This window comes from Mastigoproctus giganteus, chromosome 5 (assembly GCF_048544385.1).
Source record: "Mastigoproctus giganteus isolate SK-2022 chromosome 5, ASM4854438v1, whole genome shotgun sequence".
Classification (NCBI taxonomy): domain Eukaryota; kingdom Metazoa; phylum Arthropoda; class Arachnida; order Uropygi; family Thelyphonidae; genus Mastigoproctus; species Mastigoproctus giganteus.
In genome coordinates, this window is record NC_143579.1 from 2034217 (window position 1) to 2052405 (window position 18189).

The following is an 18189-nucleotide window of genomic DNA, read 5'->3' on the forward strand; positions in this document are numbered from 1 at the left end:
TTCCTGCATTTGTCAGTTCCCCAGCTAAGACTGCTGTACATCAATTCTTTCTCCTCTTTTCTTTCATAATAGTTCTGGTAGATTCTCATTCTGAAATTGGCAAAACTGATAATGCAAAACATTTATTGTTTCATCGATTCCAGTATATTTTATATTTAGTGATACTTAGAAGTGCTGGAAATTTATCCACAAAAAAATTTTAAGTTTGAAAATGAACTTCCAACTGATGAAACTTACAAAATTATAGAACTGATAATATTTTTCAGAAGGAACTTGTGCATGTAACCACATGCAGCCATAAATACTTCTTTACTGAACAAAAACAGAATCTTTTTCCCTAATTTTATACTCAACATGAGGCTGGCAGTAGATCTGCTGATAATTTTTTTTTTTTTTTATGTGAACCCCAAACACGAGAGGTTAGAACCTATAGTACTTAGTACCGTGCTTGGGTTTGAGGTTAAGAAGACAAAAGAAGATATTTGTTGACATTGGACTTTAACTTCTGTAGATTGTAATTTTCAGGAAATATGTATGAAGGAAGGTTGTTCCAGGAAACGGCAGTTGAATGAATAAATGAGGAAGATGAAAATTTGGTTCTGTGGGTTTGAAGTTGGACAGTAAATGGATGTTGGCTGGTGGCGGCACGTGTTCGGACTGTTTTGAAAGAGAGAGCAGGAATTATAGAAGCCAATTCAGAAGAACAGTGCCCATGGAAGTATCTGTAGAAGAGGCATGCAGCAGAAACAGTGCGTCTATGAGAAAGCGAGTGGAGAGACCCTGTTAGAGATGAATCATTAATTAACCTAACTGCCCTCTTCTGAATGGAATCAAGAAGCCGGAGAGAGGTTTTGGGGGCACCACCCCAGATATGGGAATAATATTCCATGGCAGGGTGAATTTGTGATTTATACAGAGTGAGCAGCTGTTTGGAAGAAAAGTAATGCCGAGAGCGAAAGAGAAAACCAAGTTTTTAGATGCAGAGGAAGCAATATTTGTAATGTGCTTGTGCCAAGAGAGATTAGAAGTCAGGGTAATCCCCAAAAGAGATATATCGTTTTGCCTAGAAATCGGAGTGTCACTAAACATAAGCATAGGAGTAGAAGAATCCTTTTTGCGAGATATAAGACAAGACTGAGTTTTAGAAGGGTTGAAATCAACTAAGTTGTCTTTGCCCCACTGGAGAATTACCTGAAGATCAGCATTTAAGGAATTGGTAGCAGATTTTCGAGAAGTTGAAGCTGATTGAGCAGGACAAGGTTTCTCAAAATGGAAAGTTGAATGCAATGTGCTACCATCGGCAAAACTATGGATAGGTTTTCCAGTCAATGGAAGAAGGTCATTGATATACAAGACGAAAAGAGGGGGGGAAAGAACTGAACCTTGGGGGACACCGGCATTAGTGGAGAAGTTAGAAGACAGAGAGCCATCTACCATCACCCTCAGTGAGCGATCAGAGAGAAAACTGGATAACCAATTACTAAAAACAGTTGGCAAACCATAAGATGGAAGCTTGTTTAGAAGACCTTTATGCCAAACACGATCAAAAGCCTTTGAGATGTGAAGAGCAACTACTTGTGTTTCACCGAACCTTTCCATTGAATTAGTCCATAAATGGGTAACATAAGCCAGAATATCTCCAGTGGATCGACACTGACGGAATCCATACTGGTGATTGTTGATCAGACAGAAGGTTTCTAGGTAGTTTAAGAGTTGGCGGTTAACTGATTTCTCCATTACTTTAGAAAGAGTAGAAGTAATTGCAATGGGACGATAATTGGATGGGAGGGATTTGTCACCCTTTTTAGGAACTGGCTGGATATGAGCAAATTTCCAAGCAGAAGGAAAAACACCTTTGGAATAAGAAAGTGAAAAAAGGCGGCAAAGAATAGGAGTAAGTTCAGGAGCACAGGTTTTGAGAACAAGAGGAGAAATACCATCAGGACCTGGAGCTTTCTTAGCATCAAGATTCATCAAAATCCTTCTGATATCCTTTTGACGGAAGACCACAGGAGGCATTGAATGGAGCGTGTTGGAAATGGTGGGAGGTGTTTTACCAAGATCATTAATACATGAGCTGGAAGAAAAATGGAATGCTAGCAGGTCAGCTTTATCCTTGGCTGAAGTGGCAACAGAACCATCAGGTTTGGACAGAGGTGGGAGCAAAGATGGGCAAAAGTTGCGGCCAATAGCTTTGGCAAGAGACCAGAATGCTCGGCTACCATTAGAGCAAGAAGCAAGTTTTCTACTCTTAGCCTGTTCAAACTCTAGTTTGGACTGGTTAATAACTGCTTTACAACTGTTGCAAGCTTTGGTGTAGGCAGAAAATGAAACTGAAGAATTAGAAACAAGCCAATTACGATATGCAACATTCTTCTCTTGGACAGCCTTAGTACATTTATTGGAAAAACAAGGTTTAGATAAAGGACGAGATTTTAAAGTGGAGTGTGGGATAAAGGATTCATTCCTGCAAGAATAATTTCACTGACACGATCTGAGCAAATGTTGACATCAGAAGTTTTGAAACAGTAATCCGACCAAGGTAAAGAAGAAAAGAAGTCTCGCAGGTCATCCCATTTTGCATTCTTGTAATGCCAAACAACATGTGGTTGGGAATAGCCATGAGATAAAGGTTCCATTGGAGAAGAGACAATCACCAAGTTGTGATCTGAAGTGCCTAAAGGACCTCTCACTTCGACCGTGTACTTAGAAGGGTTGTTTGTGAGAAAAAGATCAAGCGTATTGGCTGTATGATTAGGATTGTCCGGTATTCTTGTAGGTAAATGAACAATCTGTGCTAGGGCATTAGTAATTGCAAAAGCCTCAGCATCTCGACCTGCTGGGTCGGTGTGACTAGGAAACGGAAGCCAGCTGGAGTTGTGAACATTAAAATCACCAAGAAAAATTACTTCACTGTTAGGAAAGTTGGACTGGAGAAAGTCAAGTTGCAAAGAGAGGAAGTCAAAGAGCTCCAAGTGATTAGTGGAGTTGGGAGAACGGTAGAGACAACAGATGAATTTGACACAATGAGGTAGGGAGATTTTAAGCCAGAGAAGATCAAAGAGAGGAGATTCCAAATTGCCAAGTCTCTGACATGGAATATCAAAACGGACATATGCACAAGTACCACCTTTGAGGTGAAAGGAATCATACAGCGAATAATTTGGGCATCTGATATGAGCAGTAGATGAATCAACCGATAACTGAGATTCTGTCAGAAAAAGTACATGGGGTTTGGCAGACTGCAAGTGGAAATGGACATCGTTGAGATTAGAACTGAGACCACGTATATTTGTGAAATGAATTAGGAAGTCCTTGGGAGGTTTAGATCTTTTCGCAGATAAGCTTGCTCTATTAGTTTGACAATTCATGGTGTATTCAATAGTAAGAAAAAGTAGGTGGGACATGCTGTATGAAGTAATGAAATTATTGGATATGGCGTACATGTGGTAAGAATATACCCAGATCCTTGACATAACGTGGCCTTGACAATGCTCCCCGCATACACACTACTCAGACTCCCTCCAGTCACTATCTGGCAGAGTAGAGGCAGCAAAATTATACACTAGCTGATCCGGAAGTTCCTAGAGAGTTACCAATAGGTTCAGTCCGGTGTACTGAACCTATTGGTACGGTGATAATAAATCAGAATCATCATTCTGATTTAGTCTGCTATAGTAACTGAATTTCCAAAAGAGAAGGGGAAGATTTAATAACTGTTAGTGTTATTAAAACTTGTAAATTTATACATCACATTCTTCAACATATCTAGAAGTAATGACCACAGTAAATTGACCTATGGCACATTTTCTTGAAGAGCTATGGTTGGATTTTCATATTTGGCATAACATTAAAAAGGGACAACAAATTTATTTGGGCCAAAGGAAAGGAACATAAACAGAGTTAATATGATATTCCACCTGGAGTTATCAGCTTCCACAAGCTGTTTAAGATGGCTTTCATTGGAAGGTTAAAGGTTGTGAATGTTAAAGGTTGATATAAGGTTGTGACGTAGAAGTTCTTTTGATTGAGGAGTTACATAATTTGTAATTTTTTCCCCTTTTGAATCATGAACTGGATCTGGACGTAATCAGTGCTACTCACTAGTAATTGCCTATTATTATGGCTTTTCAATGGCTTTCATTGGAAACTTGCAATGTAGAAGTTTTTTTTTTTTTTTTTTATGTAAACCCCAAACACGAGAGGTATTAGAACCTATAGTACTTAGTACCTTGCTTGGGTTGGAGGTTGAGAAGACGAAAGAAGATATTTGTTGACATTGGACTTGAACTTCTGTAGATTGTAATTTTCAGGAAATACGTATGAAGGAAGGTTGTTCCAGAAAACGGCATTTGAATGAATAAACATGGAAGATGAAAAGTTGGTTCTGTGAGTTTGAAGTTGGACAGTAAATGGATGTTGGCTGGTGGCGGCACGTGTTCGGACTGTTTTGAAAGAGAGAGCGGGAATTATAGAAGCCAATTCAGAAGAACAGTGCCCATGGAAGTATCTGTAGAAGAGGCATGCAGCAGAAACAGCACATCTATGAGACATCGAGTGGAGAGACTCTGTTAGAGATGAATCATTAATTAACCTGACTGTCCTCTGAATGGAATCAAGAAGCCTGAGAGATGTTTTGGAGGCACTAACCCAGATGTGGAAACAATATTCCATGGCAGGGCGAATTTGCAATTTATACAGAGTGAGCAGCTGTTTGGAAGAAAAGTAATGCCAAGAGCGAAACAGAAAACCAAGCATTTTAGATGCAGAGGAAGCTATATTTGTAATGTGTTTGTGCCAAGAGAGAGATTAGAAGTCAGGGTAATCCCCAAAATGGATATATCATTTTGCCTAGAAATCAGAGTGACACTAAAGATAAGCAAAGGAACAAAAGAATCCTTTTTGCGAGATATAAGACAAGACTGAGCAGTTAGTTTAACTTCTGTTCCGGGTAAAATAATGGAGTCGCTGGTTAAAGATGCATTGCAGGATCATCTAGACAAGACTGCAGCAATAATTCAGACACAGCATGGGTTTGTTAAGGGAAAGACTTGTCTGACAAATTTGATAGGATATTATGATGTGGTTACAAAGGAACTGGATGCAAAAAATAATTTTGATATCATATATTTGGATTTCAGGAAAGCTTTTACACTGTTGCGCATGGAAGACTATTGTACAAATTGGAGCAGAATGGTATTAAGGGTAAGTTGCTACAATGGATAAAAGGATGGTTAAGTGTGAGAAGACAGAGGGTGGTAATCAATGGGTGCTGCTCTTCTTTGACTAATGTTATTAGTGGAGTCCCACAGGGTTCGGTGTTGGATCCACTGTTGTTTTGTATATTTATCAATGATATTGATGAAGGTATATCAGGCTTAGTGTCGAAGTTTGCAGATGATACAAAGGTTGGCAGGGTTGTTAATGACAGTAATGGCAGTGTGCTAAGCACTGCAACAGGATCTAGATAATTTGGGCAGATGGGCTAAGAAGTGGCAACTGAAGTTTAATCTTGACAAATGCAAAGTACTGCATATGCGTAGAAGTAACCCCAAAGAAATGTACCAACTGTGTGGTACTACACTTAAGGTGGTAGAAAATGAAAAAGACCTGGGAGTAATTGTGCTGGCAGATATGAAGTTTTCTGAACAATGCAGACAGGCTACCAGGGCAGGTCATGGGGTTTTGTCAATGATATATAGGAATTTTGCTAGCAGGGAATATCAGGTGATTATCCCTCTGTATAAGGCAATGGTCAGGCCATGCCTTGAGTACTGTGTACAGTTCTGGAGGCCTCATTTTAGGAAGGATGTAGATTTACTTGAGTGTGTACAGAGAAGGGCAACTAGATTGGGGAGGGGAATGAAGGGATCCTCTTATCAAGAGAAGTTAAGTTCTGCAAATTGCAGTGGCTGGAGACTAGGCACCTGCGCGGTGATCTGACTGAAGTGTATAAGGCCTTGAATGGGTTCAGCACGCTGAATTCTGATGGGATCCTTCCACTTGTTCGGATTACGAACCTAAGGGGGCATAAATTCAAATTAAGAAAGGACAGATGTACAATAGATGTGCGGAAATTTACCTTTAGCCAGCAGGTGGTTAATTGCTGGAACAAACATCCATCTGTCGTTGTGGAAGTTGATAGGTTGAATAAATTTAAGGAGGAACTGGACAGGCATTTAGAGGGAATGGTGTGATTTTTTTTTTTTTTTGGCTGATGCTGCATAAGCTCATACATTTGCTTTCTTGCATCACACGCCACCACCACTACTACTACTACTGAGTTTTAGAAGGGTTGAAATCGACTAAGTTGTCTTTGCCCCACTGGAGAATTACCTGAAGATCGCCATTTAAGGAATTGGTAGCAGAATTTTGAGAAGTTGAAGCTGATTGAGCAGGACAAGGTTTCTCAAAATGGAAAGTGGAATGCAATGTGCTATCATTAGCAAAACTATGGATAGGATTTCCAGTCAATGGAAGAAGGTCATTAATATACAAGAGGAAAAGAGTGAGGGGAAAGAACTGAACCTTGGGAGACACCGGCATTAGTGGAGAAGTTAGAAGACAGAGACCTCACCCTCAGTGAGCGATCAGAGAGAAAACTGGATAACCAATTACTAAAAACAGTTGGTAAACCATAAGACGGAAGCTTATTTAGAAGACCTTTATGCCAAACATGACTGAAAGCCTTTGAGATGTTAAGAGCAACTACTTGTGTTTCACTGACCCTTTCCATTGAATTAGTCCATAAATGGGTAACATAAGCCAGAATATCACCAGTGGATCGACACTAACAGAATTCATACTGGCGATCGTTGATCAGATGGAAGGTTTCTAGGTAGTTTAAGAGTTGGCGGTTAATTGATTTCTCCATTACTTTAGAAAGTTTAGAAGTAATTTCAATGGGATGATAATTAGATGGAAGGGATTTGTCAGGAACTGGCTGGATATGTCCCTTTTTAGTCCCTTTTTAGGAACTGGCTGGATATGAGCAAATTTCCAAGCAGAAGGAAAAACACCTTTGGAATAAGAAAGTGAAAAAAGGCGGCAAAGAATAGGAGTAAGTTCAGGAGCACAGGTTTTGAGAAAAAGTGGAGAAATACCATCGGGACCTGGAGCTTTCTTAACATCAAGATTTCAAAATCCTTCTAACATCCTTTTGACGGAAGACCACAGGAGGCATTGAAAGGAGTGTGTTGGGAGGTGTTTTACCAAGATCATTAATACATGAGTTGGAAGAAAAATGGGATGCTAGCAGGTCAGCTTTATCCTTGGCTGACGTGACAACAGAATAATCTGGTTTGGACAGAGGTGGGAGCAGAGATGGGCAAAAGTTGCGGCCAATAGCTTTGGCAAGAGACCAGAATGCTCGGCTACCATTAGGACAAGAAGCAAGTTTTCTACTCTTAGCCTGTTCAAACTCTACCAATTTTAAACACACACACACACAAACCGTTTATAACTGATTGAATAATGAAATAAAATAAAATAAAATGATAGAAAAGACTGTAAAATAATATTTACAAAAAACTTTTAATCATTTACAAAAACTAAACTATAACAAAAGTAAAATAAGTAAATAAGTTAAAATGCATTAAAATATAAATATAAAAGCGATAAAAAGATGATAAAAAACACTAGAGCTTTCGGAGGTGTCTTCCTCCTTCCTCAGTAATAGTGAGATTTAAATGACACATCCTTAAATACCAGGTTCACGGCACCCTGTTCAAACTCTAGTTTGGACTGATTAATAACTGCTTTACAATTGTTGTGAGCTTTGGTGTAGGCAGAAAATGAAACTGAAGAATCAGAAACAAGCCAATTACAATATGCAACATTCTTCTCTTGAATAGCCTTAGCACATTTATTGGAAAACTAAGATTTAGATAAAGGACGAGATTTTAAAGTGGAGTGTGGGATAAAGGATTCCATTCCTGCAAGAATAATTTCACTGAAACGATCTGAGCAAACATTGACATCAGAAGTTTTTAAACAGTAATCCGACCAAGGAAAAGAAGTCTCACAGGTCATCCCATTTTGCATTCTTGTAATGCCAAACAACACGAGATTGGGAATAGTCATGAGATAAAGGTTCCATTGGAGAAGAGACAATCACCAAGTTGTGATCTCTCACTTCAACCATGTACTTAGAAGGGTTGTTTGTGAGAAAAAGAGCAAGCGTATTAGCTGTATGATTAGGATTGTCCGGTATTCTTGTAGGTAAATGAACACTGTGCAAGGTCATTAGTAATAGCAAATGCCTCAGCATCTCGACCAGCTGGGTCGGTGTGACTAGAAAATGGAAGCCAGCTGGAGTTGTGAACATTAAAATCACCAACGAAAATTACCTCACTGATAATTTTCAGTGAGAGGAAGTCAAAGAGCTCCAAGTGATTAGTGGATTTGGGAGAAGGGTAGAGATAACAGATGAATTTGACACAATGAGGTAGAGAGATTTTAAGCCACAGAAGATCAAAGAGAGGAGATTCCAAATTGCCAAGTCCCTGACAAGGAATATCAGAACGGACATATGCACAAGTACCACCTTTGAGGCAAAAGGAATCATACAGCGAATAATTTGGGCATCTGAGATGAGCAGTAGTTGAATCAACCGATAACTGAGATTCTGTCAGAAAAAGTACATGGGGTTTGGCAGACTGGAAGTCGAAATGGACATCGTTGAGATTAGAATTGAGACAACGTATATTTGTGAAATGAATTAGGAAGTGCTTGGAAAGTTGAGATCTTTTCGCAGATAAGCTTGCTCTATTAGTTTGACAATTCATGGTGTATTCAATAGTAGGAAAAAGTGGGTGGGACATGCTGTATGAAGTAATGAAATTTTTGGATATGGTGTACACATGGTAAGAATATACCCAGATCCTTGACATAACGTGGCCTCGACAATGCTCCCTGCATACACACTACTCGGACTCCCTCCAGTCACTATATGGCAGAGTAGAGGTAGCAAGGTAGGCAGAGTAGAGGTATACACAAGCTGATCCGGAAGCCTCCTAGAGAGTTACCAATAGGTTCGGTCTGGTATACTAACTAGCAGTTGGCCTGCGAACACCGTTTTAGAGCTGTACCCTCGAAATGTAAGGAATATTGGATCTCGCCACGATGTTCATCATAACCTCAAACGTCATCAATCATACTGCATGATGGAAGAGATAGGGAAGGGTAGACCGGAACTTAGCTCTAGAGACTAAGTTCTTTTCATTAAGGAAGTTATGTTTTTATTATTTATTTTTAACTTTTTTTTTAATCATGAACTGGATCTAGGCATGGGTCAGTGCAACTCACTAGTGATCACCTGTTATTATGGTCTTTTCGATTTGCTAAATTGAAGAAATGCCCATGTCCCATTTTCCCCCAAATTAAAACTCAAAATCACGTGTAACATCAACTTCTAGTACCAAGAACAAATGCATTACCTCTTCTAAGTTATATAATACAAATTATTTTTGCATCAAATTTACAAAGGAAATATGGTCTAACATTATTACAGTATACGTAACATTGTTTTGTGTTGTCTAGATATTTCCAACAATATACTCAATTCATTAACTAAATATTAACAATGAAATTTCAGGCACAAATTTTCGTCATTTTTTTTTTGCGAGGACAGTGGGCATGAAAATGGATTGAAAAAACTACATCATTTATAAATCCAGCAATTTGTGTAAGGAGTTAGCAGCTAAGCTGAACACACTATTTTGCTGTTTCTTTTTATTTATTTTAACTATATCTATTCTGCTTCAAAAGAATGTTTGAGAGTTAAGAATGACATCCATTAGCATTAGCATTGGGATTTGATGCAAGAAAGCAAGCTTATGCAGCATCAGCCAAAAAAAAAAAATAAATAAATAACTAAATAAAAAATAACCACTTCCACTTCACCCCTCTGTTCATTCGAAATACCTATCCAGCTGAGCCTTAAACTTATTTAGGCTATCAACTTACACGGCAAGGGATGGAAGTCTGTTCCACCAACCAACCAACCACCCGCTGGCTAAAGGCAAATTTCCGCACGTCTTTCCTACATCTGTCTTTCCTCAATTTTAATTTATGCCCTCTCAGGTGATTATTCTGAACAAGAGGAAGAATCCCATCAGCACTGAGCATGCTCAAACCATTCAAGGCTTTATACACCTCTATCAGATCACCTCGCTGGTGCCTAGTCTCCAGACACTGTAATTTGCAAAACTTAAGCCTTTCTTCGTAAGAGCACCCCTTTGTTCCATTCACCAATCTTGTTACCAATGAGTAAATGCATGAGTAAATTATCTCATATTCAAACACTAAAAAATTCCCAATTCCAAAGTTGCAATGGTAAATGATGGGGGAGGGGCAAAATTTTTATGGCAACTTTATGATGTGGAAGCTTTTGTTGTTATTTGAGGTAGTAATGGTGAAATGCCAAGGAGTAGAGTGTTTTGCTGTGATATTGCCCAGGAGGTTGTTTTATCCTTCATACAATATTCACCTTAGGAATGACTAGATTTGGTGGTCACCACATTTATGCAATTTTGTGTGGACAGATAATTTGAACAATTCATGTGACATGCTTTCAACCTGACTTCTGTTTGATGGAAAATAATGGATTCATTGGTTAAAGAAATAATGCAGGACCATACAGACAGGAATGCAACTGCATGGTAGTCTCAGCATGGATTTATAAGGGGTGATCTTATCTCAACAATATCACCGAGTACTATTACGTAGCAACAAGCAAACTGGATGCAAAAAATAATTATGACATCATATACTTAGATTTCAGAAAAGCTTTTAATACTGTTGCACATAGATAACTGTTATCAGAGCACATTACTGCTATGGATAAAAGGATGGTTGGTTGGGAGAAGAAAGAGAGTAGTTATAAATGGGCACTGCTCATCTTGGATAATGTTATTAGCGGAGCCTCCCAAGATTCAGTGTTGAGTCCATTATTGTTTTCAAAATTTATTAATTACATTGATGAAGACATATGAGGCATGAGGATGAAGAGGTTGAAGAACTGTACACCAAAATTGAGAGACTTCTAGATGAGCAGAAAACCCACTATATTATCATTATGGGCGACTTCAAGGCTAAGGTTGGAAAGAGACAAAACAGCACAGAAAGGGGAACTATAGGATATTTTGGAATTGGTGAAAGAAATGAAAGAGGTGAAAGACTTGTGGAATTAGCAGAATCTCGAGAAATGTCAGTAACAAACACTTTTTTTAAGAAAAGGATGAAGAGAAAGTGGACATGGAAGAGCCCAAATGGATTACAACTAATGAAATCGACTTCATCCTCACTAACAGAAAATATATCGTGAATGATGTTACTGTCCTGAACGAGGTAAACGTTGGAAGTGATCACAGAATGGTAAGATGTACACTTGATATAGATGTAGGAAAGGAAAGGAAAAAACTGACTCGAGTAAACAATACAAAGGTCTTTGAGATAACAGAGGAGGAGAAAAAGCAGTATATACTGGAACTTAAGAACAAGTTTGAGCTTCTGCAGACTGCTCAGGACCAAGATATCGACAAGGAATATTACAACTTTCTGAAAGTGATAAAGCCCAAGAAACCTATAAGGAAACAGAAATCCAAAGAAGAAAAAATTAGTCAAGAAACACTTGTCATGATGAACCGAAGACGACAAATGAAGAGCAAGAAAAACACTGACAGGGAGAAAATTGAGTATACTGAGTTATGCAAAGCCATTAGAAAGAGACTCAGAGAGGACATAAGAAGATTTAACACAAGAAAAGTAGAACAAGCATTAAGGGAAAACAAAGGATTTAAATCAACAGCCTTGAGCAGTAATACAGAAAGACAAATGATACTGAAACTGAAGAATAGCGATGGTGTACTTATAAACAGCAGAGAAGGCATAATTCAAATAGCAGAAGACTACTATAGAGAATTGTACAAGGAGCGAGGGAATGATACCAGCAGTGGGGAAGATGGATTGCAAAGTAGCAACACATATGACATACCCGATATTCTTCCTGATGAGGTAGAACATGCATTGAAGAAAATGAAGAATCGGAAAGCGCCGGGGGAAGATGAAGTTACTGTAGAATTGTTAAAATTGGGAGGTAGAGACATGACACAGAAACTGGCAAGACTCTTCACAAAGTGCATTAGAAAAGGCGTGATACCTAAGGAGTGAAATAATGCAATCATAGTTTTGTTGCATAAGAAAGGAGATAAATCAGAAATTGGAAATTATAAACCAATTAGCTTGTTATCCCACATCTGCAAGTTGTTCACAAGAGTCATTACTAACAGATTAGAAAGAATACTTGATGAGAATCAACTGAAAGAACAAGCTGGCTTTAGGACAGGATCCTCAACTATAGATCATCTTCACATAATATCTTAGCTAATGGAGAAAGCAAATGAATATAAAACATCATTATGTCTGGCATTTGTGGATTATGAAAAAGCATTTGACTCCATACAGCATAAGGCAATGTTTCGGGCACTGGAAAGACAAGGCATAGATACTCCATATATTATGATTTTGAAGAAAATATTTGAGAATGCTACCTCCTTTATTAGACTAGACAAAGACAGTAGGAAATTTAAAATTGAGAAAGGAGTTCGACAAGGAGACACAATATCTACAAAGTTGTTTACTGCTGCCCTTGAGTAAGCTTTCAGAAGATTGGACTGGTCGCAGAAAGGAGTCAATGTGAATGGAGAGTACCTAAACCATTTACAATTGGCAGATGACATTGTGATCATAAGCCATGATCCCATAGAACTAGAGGAAAATGTTAATCAGTTATGCAGAGTTAGTAAGGATTTTGGACTAACGATGAATATGACTAAAACAAAAGTATGCCACAGAAAAGGATATAATCACTGAAGGAGCAGTAATTGAAAAGGTGGAGTCATATACTTATCTGGGATAAGTCATTAGTTGTATTAAAGATAAATGGCTGGAAGTCAAGAGAAGAATAAATTTCGATGGTACTTGCTTGTTATTGTTATTTTTTTTCGAAGCATTAGCAACAAAGGCCATATTGCTCTGGGAATATGCGGTGGTCATTCCCTGACCTTTCCGCATCTTCCATATTTGGTGGTGATGGGCTCGAACCCCGGTCTAAATCTAATCTACGCACTGCTGCTCCTTCCCACCTGGCTACGGAGGCGCCTAAATTTCGATGGATAGGATTCAGGAAATATAGTCACATACTGAGGAGCAATACCCCAATTTGTCTGAAACGTAAAATAATGAACCAATGCATACTCCCCACCATGACTTACGGAAGTGAAACTTGGGCACTCACAAAAAGAACAGAAGAGAAACTGAGAACTACACAGCAAAGAATGGAACAAATTATATATATCAGGAATCAGATTGTTAGATAAGAAGAGAAACACATGGATTGGTCAGCAAACACAAGTAAAGGACATTCTTATAAAAACTAAAGAACTGAAATGGACTTGGGCAGGACACAGCTCGAAGACATGACAGATGGACTAAGAAAATAACAGAATGGTACCCAAGAGGAGCTAAAAGAAAACCTGGAAGACATCAATGGAGATGGACAGATGAAATTCAAGAGTTTGTGGACAGTAAATGGATGGCCATTGCATAAAACAGAAGGAACTGAAAAGTTGTTGGAGAAGCATTCATCCTCCAGTGGATTGAAAATGGTTGATGATGATTTTTATATTTATGATAGTTTTTAAAATCAGTACAGGAGGTATTACCTATTGAACAACATGATTTGAACCATAAAGAAAAAAACCTATCTGGAATTCAATCAAATCAAACTTATATAAGCCAAACTGAAGAAATCATATTCAGAAGTTGATAAGAAGGGGGAGTGGAGGAAGAGAAAGAAAATTTTTTTTTTAACATTTATCACGATTTATAACAGAAATTTCCAATTTATTGATTTTGTTTTATGAAATTGATTTTATTTTTACAATAATACCACTCTAACATGCGATTATAAACTCAAAATAGGAAAAAAATTAATATTTAAAGGCAGCTTAGGTATGTAGTTTTTAATTTTTTATAAATGGACAAATAACTTGAAAAAATTCATTCTATGTTGCATGCATATTAAAACCCACCTGTGGATTTGAGACAATAACTGGAAGAAGCAGCCAACGATGTTCTAGATCTCTCACAGTGGTGTGAAAACTCAACAGATGCTCCTCAAAGAACACCTAAACCCAACCAGGTCCCAGCAGATTAAGTATTGGGACCAACAAATAAAGCTTGACCCTACCTACAAATATCTTGAAGTGCTGCTGGTTGAGAAGCTATCCTTCAGAGAACATGCCCAACGACATCAAGGAGAAGATCAAAAAATACACTGGCAAGTTCCTGAGGGTCACCAGGAAGAACTGGGATCTGAAGGGGCAAACATTAAAGCTCTACTATGAATGTATTTTTCCTCCCAATAGCCACCTATGGGGCCGGTGCCTGGGGCTATAGAGCCAACTACACCATGGTAAAACAACAGCTAGACCAAGCACATTGCATCATCCTCCTGATGACTTCTAGGGCATGCAGAACAGTTTCTACTGCGCTGCAGGTCCTATCCAGAAAGTTACCACTTCATCTCGAGTTGGCATACCATTATCTAATATACCAAAGAGACTGAACCTCCCATGTAGCAGCAACAACAACAACATAGTATTGGACCTGAAAGACATCATCCAAGAAGAGAAGAAAAGAATTAGATGTGAATTGATCTCCATCTGGCAGAATTTCCAGGCTACCAGTACACTTAGAAGAACCACCCATAATTACATGCCAACAGTGCAGGAGCACCTCAAACAGCTCAACAAATGGTTCATACCAAGCTTGCACACGACTTTTCTACTAGCTAGACATGGAAGCTTCAACACAAAACTTCATGCGTTGGGCCTAGTACAAAACCTTGCCTGCATCTGTAGAATGCCAGAGACGGCTCACCACATTACCTTCACCTGTCCGATTTACCAAGACCTGCAAATGCCTCTACTTATACAAACAAAGTAAACTTTGTAGCATTCAATGAATTTCCAGAATGTATATTCAAGCGGCGATGATGTCTAATGGCTCACCTGAATTAGGATCCTACCCAGACATGACCAGCCTGCAGGTTCCACCCATATCCTAGCAGAATTCTTGACAAGAGGAACCCACTGACAATGACTACCAAACTGAGTAGACCCTCCAGACCATGACAACTAACCCCATATTGGAGTGGCATTACAAAATCTGACTCAGTCATGCTGAGTGGGAAACAGGCCTTGGCCTACTCGCTAACCCTTAGAGGGTAGGATATCAACCCCTCTGGGGGATCCACCACTAGGTGGACTTGTTCATCACTTTCTGGGGTGGGATCGACTTACAGTCCATCACTACAATCTGTAATCTGTTACTACTCTCATCACTTAGTTTTCTAGGGAATGCCTTCTCCCATTCCCAAATTACTATCCCTTTATCCCCCCCCCACCCAAATATCCCAACTTTCTCCCACTATTACCAACTCCTTTCACTTACTACTTGGGACCCCTCAGCTACTCTGGGACCCCCAGTAAGAGTCACTGATAGTAGAACCTGGCATGCCTCCATGCGGCTAGTTGTTGTTGTTGTTATTTGTTTTTTAGGAGCATTAGCAACTAAGGCCATATTGCTCTGGGGATATGCGGTGTTCATTCTATGACCTTTCCGCATCCTCCGTATTTGGTGGTGATGGGCTCGAACCCCGGTCTAATCAAGAAGCGTGTGCTATGCACTGCTGCTCCTGCCCACCTGGCTACGGAGGCACATCATGCGGCTAGGGATGGGGGTCAGGGGGTGCTAGACCTGGTGTCTGGTGCACCCTGGCTGCTTTATGCCTGTTGGGTCTGGCCAGTGGCAGAACGTGTTCTGTTGTTTCTCAGAAGTAATGGGGGGCACCCTAGAGCCCGCAACAATACTAAACACCTGAATCTGTGAAATGGTTTTAAAAAAAAAGAAAAGAAAATTGTGTCATGTGGCACTACAAATTAAGAATCTTTGTAGCAAATTCTGAATTTGCAAAAGGAACTGTGATCAGAGAAGTAACAAAAAAACCTGTTCTGACTGCAGCAAAAGGCTTGGTAGGATTCCGTAAACAGCTGGTCAGTTAATTTGTGTCTCATTAGTTGGGAGTTTTTGGTGCAGTGGCTATGCTTGAATTCATATGGTCTAACTGAACAGGACAAGGAATTCTTTTAGTCCAACTGATTTAAACCATAAACTTGCATTACAATGGAGCAAAACAAGTTTAAATATAACCTTCACCCAGTCATATTAAAAGCTTAATATGACCTTTTAATGGTATTTTTGCATTACCTTTTCTAATTAGGTACATTACTAATTAAAACGATGCAATAAATTAACGTAACAAAACTAAATGCTAGCACTGAACATTGAAGTAATTTTTGATATAAATAAAAAATAAACAAATGCTGTTACTGTAGATGATTACTTACTTTCCGTAATGTGGAATATTTGCTTTCTCCCCTCATTGCATTTTCTTCATAAATGCGGTCCAGTGGAGTTAACTTATCTTCTACCTTCAGAACTTCAATCTCAGATTTAAGCTCCCGTAGCTGCTCTTGTAAGTGTTTACTCTTTTCTAAATATTCCACCCTGTAATGACATATCATAAGAATATTTATCACAAATTTAATTATAAATGAGGAAACAAAGTATAAATGGTTAAAATACTTTAAAATATATTTATTCTTACATTTTATGGAAGTTTACTGACTGGCAAATTTCCTAAAAAAGCTTTCAATTTCTGAATATCAACAACAAAGTGGGGGGGGGGGTACCAAGTCACACCTTTGAACTGTAACTGATTATGCTTATGTGGTAGACTGAACCTCTCATTTATAATAGCATTAGAATTAGTAGAGGCATATGATGCAAGAAAGCAAGCTTATGCAGCATCAGCCAAAAAAAAAAAAAAAAAATCCCTCCCATTTCAACCCTCCATTTGTTCCAAATGGAGGGTTGAAATTTATTTAGGCCATCAACTTCCACAACAAAAGATGGAAGTCTGTTCCACCAATTGTAGGTGGAAGATGACTTTCATCAACCGGTGAAATACCACCACTTTGCTTATTGGAGGCTTGAAGTGGTGAAACACATGTTTAGTCTCAAGAGCAAAGTTTCCGGCATCCCCCTCCCCCCATACTTCTCCTTCAACCCATGCACGGTACTAAGTACTATAGGTTTCGATACCTTTCGTGTTTGGGGTTTTCATAAAAAAAAAAAAAAAAAAAATCAACTACCTGCTGGCTAAATGCAAATTTTTGCACATCTATTCTACAACTATGATCCTCATGTTCTTAATCTGAGCAAGAGGAAGAATCGCATCAGAATTCAGCTTGCTTAACCCATTCAAGGCCTTATATACCTCAATCAGATCACTCCACAGGTGCCAACTCTCCAGGTGCGGCAATTGCAGACCTTAAGCCTTTCTTGGTAAGAACATCCTTTTGTTCCACTCACCAATCTCGTTGCCCTTCTCTGAGTTTGTTCCAGCAGCTTGACATCTTTCGTAAAATGATGCCTCCAGACCTGTACACAGTACTCAAAGTGTGGCTCACCAATCTTGTTGCACTTCTTTGTACTCAATCTAGAAACTTTCTATCCTTCCTAAAATGAGGCCTCCAGACTTGTACACAGTACTCTAGGTGTGGCCTGACCATTGCCTTGTATAACGGGATAATCACCTCCCCGTCCCTGCTACAAAAATTCCTATATATCATTGACAAGACTCCATGATCTGCCCTAGCAGCCCATCTGCACTGCTCAGCGAACTTCATATTTCACTGGACAACACCCTCAGGTCTTTTTCACTTTCCACTTCCTTGAATGTAGTACCACACAGATGGCAAGTTTCTCTTCAGTTATTGCTACCCATATGCAGTACTTTGCATTTGTCAATGTTAAACGTCAGGTGCCACTTCTCAGCACATTTGCCAAACTTAAACTTATTGAGATCCAGTTGGAGTAGCATGCTGTCTTTACTGTTGTTAACAACCCTGCCAACTTTTGTATCATCTAAAACTTGGATATTAAACCTGATATACCTTCATCAATATCATTGATTAACATACAAAACAACAATGGGCCCAATACTGAACCCTAGGGAACTCCACTAATAACATCTGTCCATGAAGAGCAGTGTCCATTGAT

General features: G+C 38.9%; 1 protein-coding gene across 2 annotated transcripts in view; it reads right to left on the reverse strand.

Annotated features, from left to right (window-relative positions):
- Window positions 1-18189, reverse strand: part of Mer (ezrin/radixin/moesin family protein merlin) — a 514590-nt gene that overhangs the window by 18468 nt on the left and 477933 nt on the right. For both annotated transcript variants that reach the window (XM_090373044.1, XM_090373043.1), the window contains one exon: window positions 16473-16632. In XM_090373044.1, the coding sequence (XP_090229170.1) occupies window positions 16473-16632 (160 nt within the window). The remainder of the gene's footprint in view (window positions 1-16472; window positions 16633-18189) is intronic.